The sequence below is a fragment of the Daphnia magna genome, linkage group LG5, assembly GCF_020631705.1.
Source record: "Daphnia magna isolate NIES linkage group LG5, ASM2063170v1.1, whole genome shotgun sequence".
NCBI classification, from domain to species: Eukaryota; Metazoa; Arthropoda; class Branchiopoda; order Diplostraca; family Daphniidae; genus Daphnia; species Daphnia magna.
The window spans coordinates 1,898,067-1,911,648 of NC_059186.1; the positions used below are offsets into that span (position 1 = coordinate 1,898,067).

The 13,582-nt window shown below is 44.7% G+C and overlaps 1 protein-coding gene and 1 pseudogene across 1 annotated transcript; both read right to left on the bottom strand.

The window, feature by feature from the left end:
* Positions 1-4,580: 4,580 nt before the first annotated feature.
* Positions 4,581-5,633, bottom strand: LOC116923877 (annotated as a pseudogene).
* Positions 5,634-9,903: 4,270 nt separating this feature from the next.
* Positions 9,904-10,728, bottom strand: LOC116923876. Its single transcript, XM_045173813.1, has one exon. The coding sequence runs from the start codon at positions 10,699-10,701 to the stop codon at positions 9,904-9,906; it is 798 nt and encodes a 265-aa protein (XP_045029748.1). The 5' UTR covers positions 10,702-10,728.
* Positions 10,729-13,582: the final 2,854 nt, after the last annotated feature.

Below are 13,582 nucleotides of genomic sequence, written 5' to 3' on the forward strand. Positions count from 1 at the left end.
TTGTATCTTGACATTTTAGTTTAAAACAATATTAGTAATCTCTTCCATTTGCAGATTCAATGCAATTAAAGTTTTCTCTACGTCAACATGGACAATGGTTTTGCTAATAACTCCTTCGGCGGGTTCTTCTCGTTCTACATACATTCATAAAAATTTTTAACGAATATTACAATATAAAACAATTGACTTTATTACTAAACACGAAGAGATTTTCCATATCAACTTGCTCTCCTAATTCAGCTGCATACACAACCAAATCCTTGGTTGAATCCCCTGTTTCAATTGTTTCACTATCTATTGAGTTTTCATTGCCATTTCTTTCCAAATAATCGTTTTCACTTTGTTTTTCTTCACTATCTTTGTCTTCAACTTCTTCATGTTCTTGTAATTTCGACACAGGGCTAAAGGCTGGTGTCTTTTCTCGATTTCTCTGTCACTGTCCGATTCGGAAGACGACTGACGATTTTCAGCATTGGACTTTGACGATGTTGAACATTCAGGGTTCTTAGCTATTTTGTCTAATAAAAAAAATTTTTTAATACAGTTTCATAGATCACCATAATTTATAACCTAACCGTCTCCTAGCAACCCATAACCCTACATAATTCTTCCCACAGGCCCCAAATCTCATTTCCCCTCCAATCGGCCGAACACAAGAGCGACTCGAAAGAAACTGAAGCTGCTTGGTGGGTCTCCGACATGGACAACGAAGACATCCTTTATTGTGCAGATCACGCCACAGAAGCCGACACCGACGTCACTGATCTGATGTTTGAGGGTCCCTTTACGATGCGCAAGACGAATCATTCCTGGACGCATCGGATGATGAATCCCTCGAGGAGTTAGGAGTCGGGTCCTTCTCATCAAACGCCACGACGATCATCCTCTATCCTGCCAGAGACGACACAGCCGATGACAACATAACAGTTTACTGTTGGTCGCCAGCCAGTACCATCTCGGAGAGAGGCCTCGACAGGGCAGCATTAAATGAAAGCATCGCAAGGCTGCGTGGAAGAAGACGCGATGTCAGCGTCGTTAGCAGCCACTACACGTTTGATTCCGATGATGACACCATGGCATCGGCACGGTACGTTGAACGTACCTACCGGCTACCTTCGCAAAAGGAGCATGAGTATGGACGGGGGGTCGATGAGTCGGACATGCCCGGGGACTATTCATGGAGTTTCAAGGATGAGCCCAGGCCGAGGGCATCTGCTCCTTGTCACGGAAGAAGAACCGCCGAGGGATAGCTGATCCCCCCCCCCTGACGACCAAACCGCCTGACGTAATACTGATTGCGGTACGCAATCTTGTAGGAAGGGAAGCTATGTAAGGACTCCCACTATAGTTAAGTTGCTGCATTTAATTTGTATGTGTCTGTAAGTTTTTATACTTGATTAGAATTTAGTTAAATGCATCCAGTTAAATGTTTGTACTTCTTTCATAGTTTTCCCCCACCCTTGACCTCATTTCCCTCGCTATCTCTTTTATGGCTATCTTCCGCTTGACCAAGGTGTCGATGACACCCAGTCTTATCAGTGACCTTGTTCCTTCTTTCAAGACAAGGTCGCATGTCCCGCGAAATGGTGGCACATTCCTTCATCTTTATTGCCCACGCTAACCTAATAGCGTCCGCATCTTGGGTGTGGTATAAAACCCACCGTTTCTTAGATGTTCGAGTTAGTCCTTCAGTAGCAAACATAGCGTGCGTGGGTGTATGTCGTACTTTCGTTCTAAGAAAGAATAAACTGTGTCGATAACAAAACGTGTTAGTTCTCTACATTTTTGTGGCCACCCCTATCACCCCGACCGAACGATTACCGTTGTTGCCGTACTCCCATCTGACGTCCCTGTAGCCGCCCCGATCTTCCCGACCTGAGATCACCCCATATTACCTGCACCCCGTCCTAACGTCTTTGCAGCCGCCCCGACCGCCCAATCATCCCGACCCTACGATAGAACACTGTCAACCGTAAGTGCAAGTTACTAAAATATCCTTCTTCACTTTCTCAATTTGATCATTTCATATCCGGGAGCTCGACGTGACTGAGTCCCGGATCCTAACAACCTAACTGTATAGCGAACCAAACCAAGGGCCAGAATATATTCCGAAATTTGTACTTACCCATAACTGCTTGTATTCTGCGTAAGTGATTGGCGATAGGCACCCCAAGTTATCGTTTACCACAGTTTGTTAAGTGTTGTGTATTGAGTTATAACAATGTCGGATCGATTTCGAAATGGTGTTATTGTTGTACATCGGATAACTAATACACTTTCAATATATCATTTTCAGTAGTCGAATTCCAACATTAAGTTGACATACAACCATTCTTGGAAATTCAAGCGCAAGATTACAAGTCTCCAGAACATGTAAATCCGTAATCACTACACTGACATTCTTACTAAATGCTTTTTGAGTAAAAGATCTGGCGCTCCTGCTAGACAATTTCTAAAGGCCATTACTGGGCATGGGGGCTATGGTGGCTGCGAACGTTGCAGCCAAACCAGTGTATATGATCTTGTCTATCGCTCCCTTGCTTTCCCGGAGTTAGTCGATGTTTTTCTTGGAACAGACGCTACTTTCCGAAATCAGGTACACAAGAACCACCTCAAAGGAAATAGTCCACTGCTTGATTTAAAGATCAACATGGTATAAAGTTTCCCTCTGGACTACATGCATCTTGTTCTTCTTGGTGTTTTTAAACGGTTGTTGAGGATTTGGACAGGAAACTGTAGCAAGAAGCATTTTAAAGATCGACTTGGCTCATGGGAGAGGTTTCAACTGGAGAAAAGACTACGTAGGATTCGTCTTTCGTATCCAGAAGAATTTAACAGAATACCTACTACACTGAAATATCCCAAACAGGTAAAAGCCAATGAATTGCGTACAATTCTTCTTTATATTGGACCAGTAATCTTCAAGGGAATTTTATCAAGAGAAAAGTACAATCATTTTTTGTATTTACATTTGGCAATTCGTATCCTCTGCTGGTCTACGTTGTCCAACACCTACTCTAACTTGACCTGAGATTGTTTGCAATATTTTGCTTTTCAATTTGGAGAAATTTATGGCAAGAATCACTTATTTACAATGTTCATTAACTCATTCATTTAGTTGATGACTGTGAAATCCATGGCTCACTTGATTCTTGCTCGGTTTTTGCATTCTAAACTTACCTGGGTCAGATGAAAATGCTCGTGAGATCTCCGAACAAAGTGCTCGCACAAATCGTAAAGCGAATATTTGAACTTTAAAAAGTATCTGAGATGGAAACAATGAGCAAAAAATCTATTTTTAACCATGACAGTCCAGGTAGCTTTGCTGAGAACACTCAAGCATCATGTAAAACCTGGTACAAAGAAAGACTCTTTTTACCTTTGCGACAATGGAATGGTTGTCAAAATAATAAGTTTCTCCAACACTCGAGTATCATTCAAGAAATTCATATTACAAGGCAATTATTTTTCAGAACCCATAAAGTCCAAAAACCTAGACATCAGCAAATCTAGTGGTATGGAATTGCAAGAGAAATGTGTTCATATAGATGATTTGCAGTTGGTGTCTAAATGCTGGGTGATACCCACTACCCGAGGCTGCTGTATCGTTTAATTGCGACAAAGTAGGTAACAGTATTTTGCAATTGCGCCAAGATTTGGATATTGACACCATTTCCAAAATTTTATTGTTTTTAGATGTGTTACTGGGATAGTACCATTATGGGTGATGAATACGCATCGATAACATCAATTACAAATATATTTCTGCCAACGTTATTGTTCTACGTGGTCCATTGTAGAAGTGTATTAGCCCTGACAATTCTGCATACAACCGCTGTTTCTATAGCTTGAATAAATATATTATTTGTCTCAGGATTTCACTCTTGGTGAATTTAGGTAAAATAAGTGTTGGTTTTAGATTGGTAGTCTAGCAGGGTTTGAAATACGAATTGCTTTATAATAATAAAAAATAAAGTAAAATGCATTTCAAGCTTAAATCAAATATTTAAATCATTTGGAAGTTAAGATTTTAGAAGTTTTGAAGAAAGTATAGGAAAACAGGTGAACTACGGTAAAACGAATGATTCAATTCCTTATTTTCAAAAATTTGGCAACATCTAAATTTGCAGACTACAATATCTCTTAATTGGGCTATCTAATGAATATGGTTACAATACACATTTCCCAATACGGTGATCAGAATGAGTGTTGCTGATTCTGGAAAACCAAACTTGGTTAGAAATAGATCTCCTCGTAAAAGGGCTAATTTAAATGATGCAGAGCTTTTGTCAGAGCAGGATTCATCTTAAAAGCAAAAAGTCAAACCAACGACAGTTGTCCAACCACCAAACATTCCTAAAGGTATTTTTTTTTGTTTAACAGAGAATGTGTGCGGTTGTAATATGACTTTTTTCCCTCTTCGTTTCAGGTAGGTTGACTGGTAAGACAAGTGGTACAGCAAGCAAGCCTTCAAGTGCCAAAATTGGAAATAGTACAACGAAAGGTATACATATGTTATATTACTTTCAGTTAAGCCTACTACACAGACTAAATCCCAAAGTAATAAAGGGGAAAATCTTTCAAAAACGGTGGCTGCTGTTCCCACAATCAATGGTATGTGGGCGAAATAAGTCAGTCATTGTAGCGGCGTAGTACGCTGTTTTTCGGCTTTCGCATTGCAGGTTACGAATTTCCTGGGCTAGGTGGTTTGAAATGTCCATTGCGAAGTCTCTGATGTATTGTGTATGACTGGCGTATTCAATCTCCAGCCGTGTCAGTTCGGACAGTGCCATCCTGGTCACGGCGTCCGCGTTATTGGGCTTTATATCGACGAGATCGGTTCCCTTGTCGGCTTCTCGCACCGCGATGACGACTCTGTCCATCCCTAGGACCGGATGGTAGGTAGTGAGGTTTCCCTCCTCCGCAGATGGAACTGTTTATCATTGAATATATGAAATCCAGCTGCTTGATTGGGTCCCGAATACAGAAGGTAGTGTCGTTTTCAGTTGAGTACTTGACGCCCATTCCCTTTTCGATAACCCTTATCTCACTCGGCTTCGCTTCGTTCCAGGAATCGTTCCAGACGAGGGTCACGAGGTTGTGTTTGAAAGAGCCGTTTATCGCTACAGGGATGTCGCCGAGTGGAGAGCTGATGGTACAGTTCAGGCACTCGCTCTGTAAGGTCACTTCTTCGAGGTGGCAGTTGGTCATCTTTTCTGTCGCCGTCCGAAGCCAACTGGTTTCCACGAATGGGTGGCCTTCCAGGGCGAATGAGTTTAAATCGGTTATATCCATCGCCTTTTCTTGACATTGTCGTGAGTCTCTTATCCTTCGGCACGTTGTAGCATCCACTTCGATGGGTTTGCGGAGATTTGATTCCATTGCATTAAGTCCTTGTACACTGTGGTGGTGGTTACCCACATGCTACACGTGTGGCTAGCAAAGCCTTTAACTTTTGGTAGTGTAGAGTAGATAGCGTACGTAATGGGTACCGGTGGAGTGGGGGCGGCTTCAAAAGAGCAGTCTTCCTCCGTGAACTCCAGGAATCCCAGGTTTGCCGCACCATCACAGTTACACACGGTAGCGTTAAATGCTGTCAAGGGGGTAGGAAACAGGAGGGCGAGGAGGGACATCAACAATAATCTAGGCAAGCGAAGATCGAATACAATGAATAGCACGAAATAACGAGTAAAACAAGAAAATGCCAAGCAATGATAGATAGAGAAGTCACGGATTCTATTCTACGGCACGGTATGTAGTGAAAAGGCACATGGTTTACTACGCATGATGAACTGTTCATATGGCGGCTACTCAAATTATATTTAGACTTCTAACATTTATACGAGGGGATGCGCTACGTGTCACGGCCATTGGGGGGGTCTAAGAACGCTCCATGGCCGTAGGCCAGGGCGGCACTCGGGGCGGGGTGCTACGTAGGGGACTGGTGGGGCTACGGGCTCTAAAGCCGTTAAAGTGGGTCGTTCAAGGGTGGGAGCGAGGTCTATGTTTGGTCCTTTGTGGAGGTTTGAAGTTATCGCTCCTTCTGGTAAGAGGGATGGACTGGATGGCGTCGAGGTCTATCAGATCCTGTTCTTCCTGCAGAGCGTACTCTTCATTTGTTGGGGGTGGTACTTCTAGTTCGTTGGTGAGCTCCGGTGGTATAGGGTGATCGCGGCTCCCTTGAAAATCTACGCAAGGCTCTTCCTTCCAGATCATAGATTCATACAGGGGATTGATCCTGTTTACGTGCACCAACTGGGTCTGTTTTCCCACGCATCCTTGAATTTCCACTGTGTGGTTGTTGTTGATTTTTGTCATGCGGCAGGGCCCCATAAAACGGGAAATTTGTTTCTTGCTCGTGCCTGCCAAAGGCGTTCTTACGTCGATTAGCACCTTGTCACCAATGTTGAATGCCTGCTCACGAGCCCGTTTGTCGTACTGTTCCCTGTTGTGTGGCTTGGGTAAAGTTTGCTTTAACCAATACGAAAGCCTCATGAAAACGTTGCATTAACTGGCTTTTGTAGTCGGATGGGATGATGATGTTTGCTGGCTTTTGTAAGAATTGGTCAATGGGCACCACTGGATTGCGGCCATGATTGTAAAAGTATGGGGTTTCTAGGGTAGAGGAGTGTATAGAGTTTCTGTAGGCGAAAGCAACTGGGCTTAGCACTTCTTCCCATTTTGAGAAACCCTGTTCCATGTATTTCCGTAGCATTTCTACTGCGGTTTTGTTGAATCTCTCGGTTAAGCCGTTCGTCTGTGAGTGATAAGCGGTGGTCCTCATCTGTTTAATTTGCATCGTTCTACATACCGAAGAAAACAGCTCGGACGTGAAATTCGACCCTCAGTCTTGACGATGTCCCTTGGGGGACCATGATACAAATAACCCTATCGGTGAGTGCTTTGTTCGTTGAGAGGGCAGTCTGGTCTGGCAGGGGAATTACTTCCACCCATTTTGTGAAGTAGTCCATGATTACTAGGATGAGGTTATTCCCTTGCAGGGATTGTGGCTGAATGGGTCATAAGAATTCTAGACCTAAGACGTCGAATGGCCCTGACGTAAGATTTAGCGGGTCGAAGAAGGCCCGAAAATTCAATCACCGTTGGAGGGCGCAGGGTTCACAAGCGAGGCAATACTCTTTCACGTCAGATAGCATTGCCGGCCAGTAGTATTTGTCCCAAATCCGGAGACATGTTCGCTGATGTGCCAGGTGTCTGGATAGGGGGGAGTCGTGGTACTCCTGCGGCAGCGATTCTCTTAGGCTGAGGGGAACCATAACTTGCTGTTTTACAAATCGTCGTCTCTTCTTTGAGCTAGGGTCGTTTGTACGTTATAGAAGGCCACCCAAGATGTTTTACAGCTCGATTTTCTTTGCCCAAATCTGGTCCTCATTCTCTTCGCTAAGGGATCCGTTTTCCAAGAAATTTTTTATATCCTTACATAACGCGTCTCTTTTCTGCTCGCGGAGCATGATGTTATCCTCTTCTGGGGTTACTCCAACTGAGTTTACCGGAATCCGGGATAGAAAGTTCGCGTTTTCGTGAACTCAACCGGGGCGGTATTTTATCGAGTATTTAAGGTTAGCCAACGTAATTGACCAACTCACTAATCTACCCGTTTCATCCTTGAACGTCTGTAACCACTGCAACTGGTTGTGGTCACTGATGATCACGAATGGCTCGTCCTGAAGGTAATGGCGGAAACGTTTTATTAAAAAATCATGGCTGCAGCTTCCTTTTCGATAGTCGAGTACTTGGCTTCAGTCTTATTCAGGTGTCGGCTGGCATAAGAGATAGGTTGGTCCTTCCCTTCGTGGATTTGGGACAAGATGGTTTCTAATCTGTAATCACTGGCGTCGGTGTAGATTAGGAACTCTTTGGTGAAGTCCGAGTATGCGAGAATAGGGTTGGAGATTAAACATTTCCTATGGAATTCGAATGCTTAATCTTCCGCGGGAAACCATTCTATCGATTCTTGCGGTTTCCCCTTTGCTTGGTGTATGAGGGGGTGGGCGACTGTAGAGAGCCCTTTTATAAATCGTCGGTAGGACGACGCTAAGCCCAAAAAGGATTGAATTTCCTTAACGGTTAGCGGTAATTTGCTAGGGATTCTATTTTGGCGGGGTCTGGTGCCGCGCCATCTGCTGAGATGACGTGGCTGAGGTACTGGACAGATTTCTTTAAAAATCTACACTTTGACAATTTCACCTTGAGGTAGGCGCTTTCGAGTAGAGAGAAGATCTTCCGTAAGTTTACCATGTGTTCTAAGGGAGTTTTAGAGAAGATGATGTTGTCGTCGAGATAGACCAGACAAGTCTTTCCTATCTTTTTTCAAAGGACAAAATTCATTACTCTTTGGAACATCCCTGGGGCGTTAGTGAGGCTAAAAGCGAGCCGATTCCACTCATACAGGTTATTTTCTACGATGAACGCCGTCCTTTCTTTCGACTGTTTTTCCATCTCGATCTGCCAACAACCTGACGCCAGATCCAGAGTGGAAAAGCACTTTTGACCTTGCAACAGGTCAAGTACGTCGTCGATGGAGGGTAAGGGGAAAGAGTCCTTCTTCGTGATGTTGTTTAGCTTCCTGTAGTCGATACACAGGCGGTCGTCTCCTGTTTTCTTCTTTATCAACACGATTTGGGCTGCCCAAGGAGAGAGGAGGGACTTATAATGTCGTTAGCTAATAGTTCGTTGATGATTTTCTTCGCAACCTCCCGTTGACGGAGGGATGCTCGGTATGGCTTTTTGCGGATTAGCCCTTGCCCCTGAGTGTCGATGACGTGTTTGACCAGGCCAGTGTTCCCTAGATAACTTGTTTGAAACGCGAAGATGTTGTGGTTTTCCAGGAGCAAACTGCGCAATTCTCTCTTGAGGTTTTCGGCAACATCTGGGAGGGAGGCTTCAAAAGTGGCAGAGCCGATGACGGTAGTTCTTGTGGAACAGGGCGCTATAGGGTGGGCGGATCGAAAGTCACATGCCCTAAGATGATGATAAAGCGAGGAAGAGAGATGGTGTGGTTTGTTTCGTTTACTATCACAACCCCGAACACCCCATTGTCAAGTTTGGTAGAGACGAAGGAGTCCAGTCGAAGTCCGGCGGGTAACCGTGGGTTTTTTACTAGAAAACAAGCAGTGTCGAGAGATAGCTTGACGTCACCAATCTCGTTCTCCACCACGGATGAGGATGATGGAGGTATTTTTGTTCTAACAGCCACCATCATTGTTGGTTTGTCATCGTTTTGGAGTTGATCAGACTCCCTCACTCGATAGACTCGCCTCTCCCGACCGTCGATCATAAACTTCTGTTCATAAAGAGCGTCTAAACCTAGTACGCATTCTTCCATAATTTCTGGAACGACGATGAACTCTTGTTGAAAGGGTTTGCGGGGCCTCTCGTCCTCGACGAGAACATCTACTATTACGGTGCCCTGGCGGACCAGGCGCCTGTTGCTTATATCGAAAAGGTTTACCGCTACTTCTCTTTTGTGTCTGAATTCTTCCATTTGTTGCTGCAGTCTTTTAAAGAGTCGACTACTAATGATGCTTTTGCCTGCCTCACTGTCTACTAACGGTTTGAACGAACAATTTCCTACTCTTAGTCCAATTCTGGGGGTGGTAACTGGTGTGGACACGGATTAGACAATTTGTTGGGGCTTTAGACACCCATCGAGTGGCCCAACAGTTGATTCGGTGGTTTCTAGTTTTCCGTCCGCGACTGCAGTATGCCTGGCGGTGTTGCTGGGGGGTTGGTATAATTCCCTGGTGGTGGAGGGGGCCTTGGGTTCCGAATGGTAGGAGAGAAGTTGTGTCGATGTCCTAGGGTTTTGATATAGGCTACAAAGCTCGTTCCGCTGTTGAAGCAATGTGCTTCGGTGTGGAACCCATTAGTGATGTGGAATTTTTAAATGATGGTTGCCCTTTTAAAAGCTTCGGGCTGCGTCGAGTTATGGTCTTTTTGTCTTCCGTCAACCTGGGGAGGCCTCTGGGGTAGTTGCCGTTTAATTTCCGCCAAACTCTGTTGGAGTTCCTCGTTGTGTGTCGCGGCGTTTTGGTCAACCTTGGTGCTTAAGCGATTTAGGGCTTCCAGCACGCTGGTCAGTTCATTTTGATTGGTTGGAGCATTCGTTGATGCGTATGCTTCATGGATTCTAACTCTCGTCTTTGATTCTCCAATAGCTAATGCGATATGTTCAGCTCGATTGATAAGCGTCTGGAACGATGCAAAATTTTTATACTTTAAGGGGACTTGTACGTCGCTGGGTAGACCTTCCAGAAACCTGTCCATCATCATTTGCTCCCGGGATGCGGTTGTAGCTGAATCTAATATCCCATCCATAGGGTAAGCTTTATGGAATGCCTTTCGAATACGATTTGCGTAACGATGCATGTTTTCCTCTGGCTTCCTCTTCATGTTGTGAAACTCGACACTCCTTTGTGACCGCGTTTCGGTCGAGTGAAAGAGTTTGAAGAGTCGTACTTTTACTGCTGCGTACTCTTGGGATCGGACAGTTTTGTTTAACTTGAATGTGTCGAATTCTTCAGCAGCCGCTCCGTAGAGTTTAGAGCGCATTAGGCGTAATTTCCTAGCTTCCTCGAAGTTGCCTAGATTGAGGGCTGATTCAAGGTGAGCCGCCCAATCGTCAAAACGACCAAACCTCTGACGATCGCAAAAGATTGTCACTGAACCAAAGGCTTGCATTGCCTGTTCTTGTTGTGCTCTTTTAGTCTTTTCATCTAACACGGAATTACTGAGACGGGTGGAGGGATGGGGGAGGAGGGACAGCTTTTGCTGCTCATAGTTGGGTAGGTTATGAGCTGCGGTTGAGCTGGTTGAGTATGATGTGGGGTCGTTCCCCAATGTGGGCCGTGTTGCCCGCCTGTTATTCCCTTGCCGCTTAGGGGGGTGGATGTGGCTAATCCTTGTTAGACGTTGATGTGAGACGGTAAGGTAGTAGTGGTGGCTTGGTTCGCTGGGTTTTGTAGTGTGTAGGGTACTTTATAACCAGTGCGTGTTCGTACTTTATTGAGGGGGTGTTCGTTCCCTGATGAGTTTGTTGGTTGGGCGTTGGATGGGCGCCATAGGCTGGTTTTGCGTTTGTGAGGGCCATGGCTGTGCTAATGGCTATTCTTAGCTCGGTTCCGGCTAATAGGAGTCGCGTTAGCTTTCTTTCGTAGATACTTTTGAAATCGGTATCTTGTTGTGGTGGGGCATTACAACTGTGTGTAGGGGGAAGCGGTGTGAAGGAAACCTTCCGGTTGGGCGGTACCTTTCCCAGGGTTGGGTAAGTTAGGGTGGAGACGGGCGGATGTTCAAAATTCATTTGGTAGGACATTGTCGGTATGTAACCGCTAGCTGTCAGAAGTGGGGAACTGGTTGACTGGGGGGGGGTGTTGCTACTTCTGCTTTTTGTTTGGGTGGGTTAGTACGTCCAACTGTTCTTGTGTAATCGTTCGGTCTAGTAGATGTTGAGCCTTCAGTTTCAGCAGGCTTGAACTGGTCTGTGGGTAGCCGGCCAAATCAGGCGTTGGTACGTCAAACAGCTTTTCCTGATACGGTGGTAAGGTGTGTTCTCCTAATCGCCTATGGGGAGGTGCGGGTGGTTGCTCAGATGACGCTTGTGATCCTTCGCTATTGTCGTACTACCGGGGTTGTACTGGTGTGTAGCCGGTGTGTAGGTTTCGAAATTCGAATACCTTGGATGTGGTATTGATAAAGGGGTGCAGTAGAAGTAGTGACTCTAGAGCGATGTATGCTTCTTCGTTTGTTAGGGGGTTTCTATGATTGGCCTCTAACTGGTGTTGTAATTCTGCTACGAATTCGTCCCCGGGAATATCTACGATAGATGTATGCCAATATTAGCTGTAAAACGAAACTCTGGTCCTCATCTGCGTCGAAAACGACGGGTAAGAGTTGAACAATAATGTAGCCGCTTTTCGGATTAACCTTAACCTCTCTTCCTCTGAGTCTCTCTTATATTTCGACAGAGGTCCCACCTTGTCTAAGTGTATATTAAAATTCATTGTGGCCCGGGCTTGTTTCTGTGGTATAGTTCTTCCGGCCCCGAGTACGTTGGTGGGGCGGTTGCGGTTATTTTGGGTGTTTTTGGTTTGGCGCCAAGATTTTCCCAATACTGGTGCTGATCGTTTTCTCTTTCGTGGTCGTGGTCTGTCATGCCCGTATCCGTTAGGGTTGTCTCCTTACAGCTCTGTACAAATCCCCTCCCCTACCCCTTTTTGGATGTGTAGCGTTTATTTAAATTGAAAGGTGTTCCCTCTAGCTGAAGGAATGTATAGGTTCTAGGGTATTAAAAAAGTATCAATGCTGGTTGCTGCAGAAAGCCGAACACAGGTTCCAATGTCAAGAGAGACAGAGAGATGAAAAAGAATTGTAATTTTCATAAATCACCCTAGCGGAGTTGTGTCGTAGTTGCTTTGAAAAGTATTTGCCAAAGGAAAAATTTTGCCTTGACGACAGAGATCAGCAAAAAATAAATAAAATTAATTTTGAAAAACTGTCCTAGCGGAGGTGTGTCGAAGTTATTTTGGAAAGCATTTGTAAAAAAAAAATTTTTCCTTGATGACAGAAAAAAAGAGATCCGAAAAATATTTTGATTTTTAAAACCGTCCTAGCGGAGGTGTGTCGAAGTATTGTTTAAAGAATTTGTCGAAAAATAAAATTTTTTTGCCTTGACGACAGAAAAAGAGAAATAAAAAAAAAATTTAATTAAAAAAATTCGCACTAGTGCCAGTAGTATTTGTCCCATAAACACAGGAATGTCCTCTGATAGGCTAAGTGGCCGGAGAGAGGAGATTCGGGATACTCCTGTAACAGAAATTTTCTTAGGTTAAGCGGAACTACTACTTGGATTTGAGCGAAACGTTGGCTTTTCTTGGAAGTTGGTTAGTTGTGGCGGACTAGGAAACCGTTGGATATCGAATAAAAAACGATTTTCTTCGTCCAGATCTGGTTGTGGTTTTCTTCACTGAGAGTGCCATTCTCCAGGTAGTCTGTTATGTCGCTGCAGAGGGGATCCTTCGATTGCCCACGGACCATGGTGTCGTCGACCCTCAGGGTGGTTTGAACTGAGTGGATCGGAATCTTGGACAGGAAATCGGCGTTTTCATGAACGAAGCCAGGACGGTATTTGATGGAATACTTTGATTGGCCAACATGATTGACCACCTCCCTAATCTTCCAGTTTCATCCTTGAAGGGCTGTAACCCTTGGAGTGGCCGGTGATCGCTGACGATAACGAACGTCTTGTTCTGAAGATAGTGGCTAAAACGTTTTATCCCAAAGATCACCGCTGCAGCCTCCTTCTCGATAGTGGAGTACTTCACTTCGGCTTTGTTAAGGTGCCTGCTGGCGTAAGCGATGGGTTGGATCTTCCCATCGTGCATCTGGGAAAGGACCACATCTAGTCACTAGCGTCGGTATAGATTAAGATTTCCTTCGAGAAGTCCGGATACGCAAGTATAGGTTCCGACGTCATGCATTTCCTGAGGAACTCAAAGACTTCGTGCTCTGTTTCCCCAATGTTACCTTGTCGTTCGGTATTTTTTTTGGTTTGGCATAGCAG

Coding starts and splice junctions, on each gene's coding strand:
- LOC116923876 (XM_045173813.1), bottom strand. CDS start 10,701: ATGCAAGCCTTTGGTTCAGTGACAATCTTTTGCGATCGTCAGAGGTTT.